This window comes from Babylonia areolata, chromosome 14, assembly GCF_041734735.1.
Source record: "Babylonia areolata isolate BAREFJ2019XMU chromosome 14, ASM4173473v1, whole genome shotgun sequence".
NCBI lineage: Eukaryota > Metazoa > Mollusca > Gastropoda > Neogastropoda > Buccinidae > Babylonia > Babylonia areolata.
The window spans coordinates 35,743,421-35,745,920 of record NC_134889.1 but is presented as its reverse complement, the minus strand read 5'-3'; the positions used below and the strand labels follow the sequence as shown (position 1 = coordinate 35,745,920).

The window sequence follows — 2,500 nt, the reverse complement described above, 5'->3', positions numbered from 1 at the left end:
CTTCTGCACCCGTATGGGACCTTTGTTCATCGTCTGTTATTATAATACTATTATTATTATGATCATCATCATCATCATCATCACCATCATCATCATCATCATCATTATTAATATTATTCCCTGATGAAAGTAAAGGGAGGTAAGTGTCAAAGGGCACTAACCGTGTCGATGCCCTTGTCGCCCAGACGGTGCTGCAGGAACAGCGCGTGCACGGGGACGTCCTTGGCACAGCCGGCGCTCTGGCTCCTCCTCAGGGGCTTGGGCAGCACGCGCTTCCCGAACCTCCGTAACTTCTTCCCCTTCCCCTCCCCCTTCCCCTTCCCCTCCCCCTCCCCTCCTTCACTCTTCCCACCCTCCGTCGCCGCACCCTTGTCGTCGTCGTTGTCATCGTCGTCGTCGTCGTCGTCGGAGAGTTCCGGCGTTGTGTCGTCCAAGTCGAAGGAGACATGGTGGCAGTTGAGAATGGATGTGGGGATGGTGGTTGGGTGGGTGGGTTTGCGCGGTTCGCATCCTGTGAGGACGTCCTCTCGGAGGCCGTGGTGGTGGTGTTTTTGCATGTCCTGCTGATTCTGGTCGCTGCTGTTGTTGTTGTTGCTGCTGCTGCTGTTGTTGTTGTTCAGCGAAGCTACCCCCGCTGAGGTCTTGGTGGCGGTGGTGGTGGTGGTGGGGGCGGTGGTGGGGTGCAGACTGTGGCTGCCAGAGGAATGGATGCAGCCACCCCCAGGCTGCGCGGAAGGGATGCGGGAGGAATCTTCTTCTTCTTCTTCTGCTGCTGCTGCTGCTGCTGTGGGTGGACGCCGCCACGTTGACGGCTCCGAGTCCACGTCCATGCTGCTTGGCTGGGTCTTCTGGGCGGGTGGTCCTGCTCTCGGCGTGGTGGTGGTGCTGGTGCTGGGGTGTTCTTTCTTTGCGGTGGCCGAGGTGGTGTTGGTGTTTGTGTCCGTGGTACTGGTGGTGGGAGGCTGTGTAGAGTGTGATGCCTTCATGGGTACTGCCGGGTGGTGGTGGTCCTTCGTCGACGTCGTTGTCTGTGGCTGTGGTGGTGCTCCCCCTGCCGCCAGCAACGGATGTTCATTCCTGGGGTTCGTCGCCTTCTCTCGATCCACCCAGGGCCAGTAACCCCGGGTGTGACTCCTCGGGGGCTTCCTGCTCAGGTCCTCACTCACCCCGGCTGACGTCGACGACAACGATGATAACAACGCCGACGGCGACACGGCTGACGAAGAAAAAGGTGATGTGGGGTGCTGTTTAGAAGACCGCGACGACGACGACGGCGACGACTTAGAAGAAGAGGAGGTGGCGGAGAAGGGGGAGGAAGAGGAAGAAGCCATAGCGGTGGCGGTGTGAGTAGTAATAGTTGTTCTTGTAGTAGTTCTGGAGGAGGAGGGGAAGGGGCGGGAGGAACGGATGTGGAAGTTGTGCAGCTCTTTGACCAGACCCCTCTCGCCCCGGGCTGCCGTCCAGGCGGGAACGTCGCTTGCCACCTCCTTCTCCTCCTCCTCCTCCTTTCTTCCTCCTCCTCCTCCCACTCTCCTCCCGCTCGCAGCGCCACTCCTGCGGCGACACTCCTGCCCACCACCACCACCACCACCACCACCACTGTCACCACCACCACCACTAACAGCTGAGGAGAGAGGGCGTGATGTTGATGATGATGATGAGGATGATGAGGGAGGAGGAGGAGGAAGGGCTGCAGAGGGCTGCTGCTGTTGCTGTTGTTGGCCGGAGGAAGAGGTGGAGGAGGAGGAGGATGGGGCGGAGAAGAGGGAGTAGGAAGAGTTCAGTCCCCCTGCTGTCATCGTGTGGCGGGACGTGGTGATGGTGGCGGCGGGGGGAGAGCGCGGGAATCCTGCAGGAAGAGGAGGAAGAAGAAGAAGTAGCAGAAGAAGAAGTCTTGGCTGACTTGTGAGGAGGAGGAGGAGGATGGGGCGGAGTGCGGTGGTGGTGGTGGTGGTGATGACGAGGGACGGGGTCACGGTCACGGTCACGGTCAAGGTCGCTGAGTTGCTGCAGGAGCACGTTGTCGTCGTTGTCGTCGTTGTTGTCGTTGTCGTCGTTGTTGTCGTTGTCGTCGCTGTTGTCGTTGTTGTGGTGTTTCTTCTCCAGCTCTGTGGCGGCCGCGGGTCGGGATGACGTCACAGGTGACGTCACGCCCGCGGCACGTGATGGCTGTGTGTGTGGCTGTGGTTCCGGGTCGTCCAGATGGGTTCCCTGGACAGCGACGGAAACAGAGAAAGAATGAATCAATCAGTCAATCAATCAATCAATCAACCAATCAAAAAAAGGAAAGAATGAATGAATGAATAAATAAATCAAAGAATGAATGAATGAATGAATAAAACAATGAATGAATAAATGAATGAATCAAAAAAGAAGAAAGAAAAAGAATGAATCGATGAATGAATCAAAGAATGAATGAGTGAATGAATGAATGAATAAAACAATGAAGAAAGAAAGAATGAATGAATGAATGAATGAACGAATGAATAAAACAATGATT

General features: G+C 56.0%; 1 protein-coding gene across 2 annotated transcripts in view; it reads right to left on the bottom strand.

Annotated features, from left to right (window-relative positions):
* LOC143290021 (uncharacterized) overlaps positions 1 to 2,500 on the bottom strand; it is a 231,926-nt gene that overhangs the window by 92,470 nt on the left and 136,956 nt on the right. For both annotated transcript variants that reach the window (XM_076599346.1, XM_076599347.1), the window contains one exon: positions 162 to 2,211. In XM_076599346.1, coding sequence (XP_076455461.1) covers positions 162 to 1,799 — 1,638 coding nt within the window. In that variant the 5' untranslated portion in view covers positions 1,800 to 2,211. The remainder of the gene's footprint in view (positions 1 to 161; positions 2,212 to 2,500) is intronic.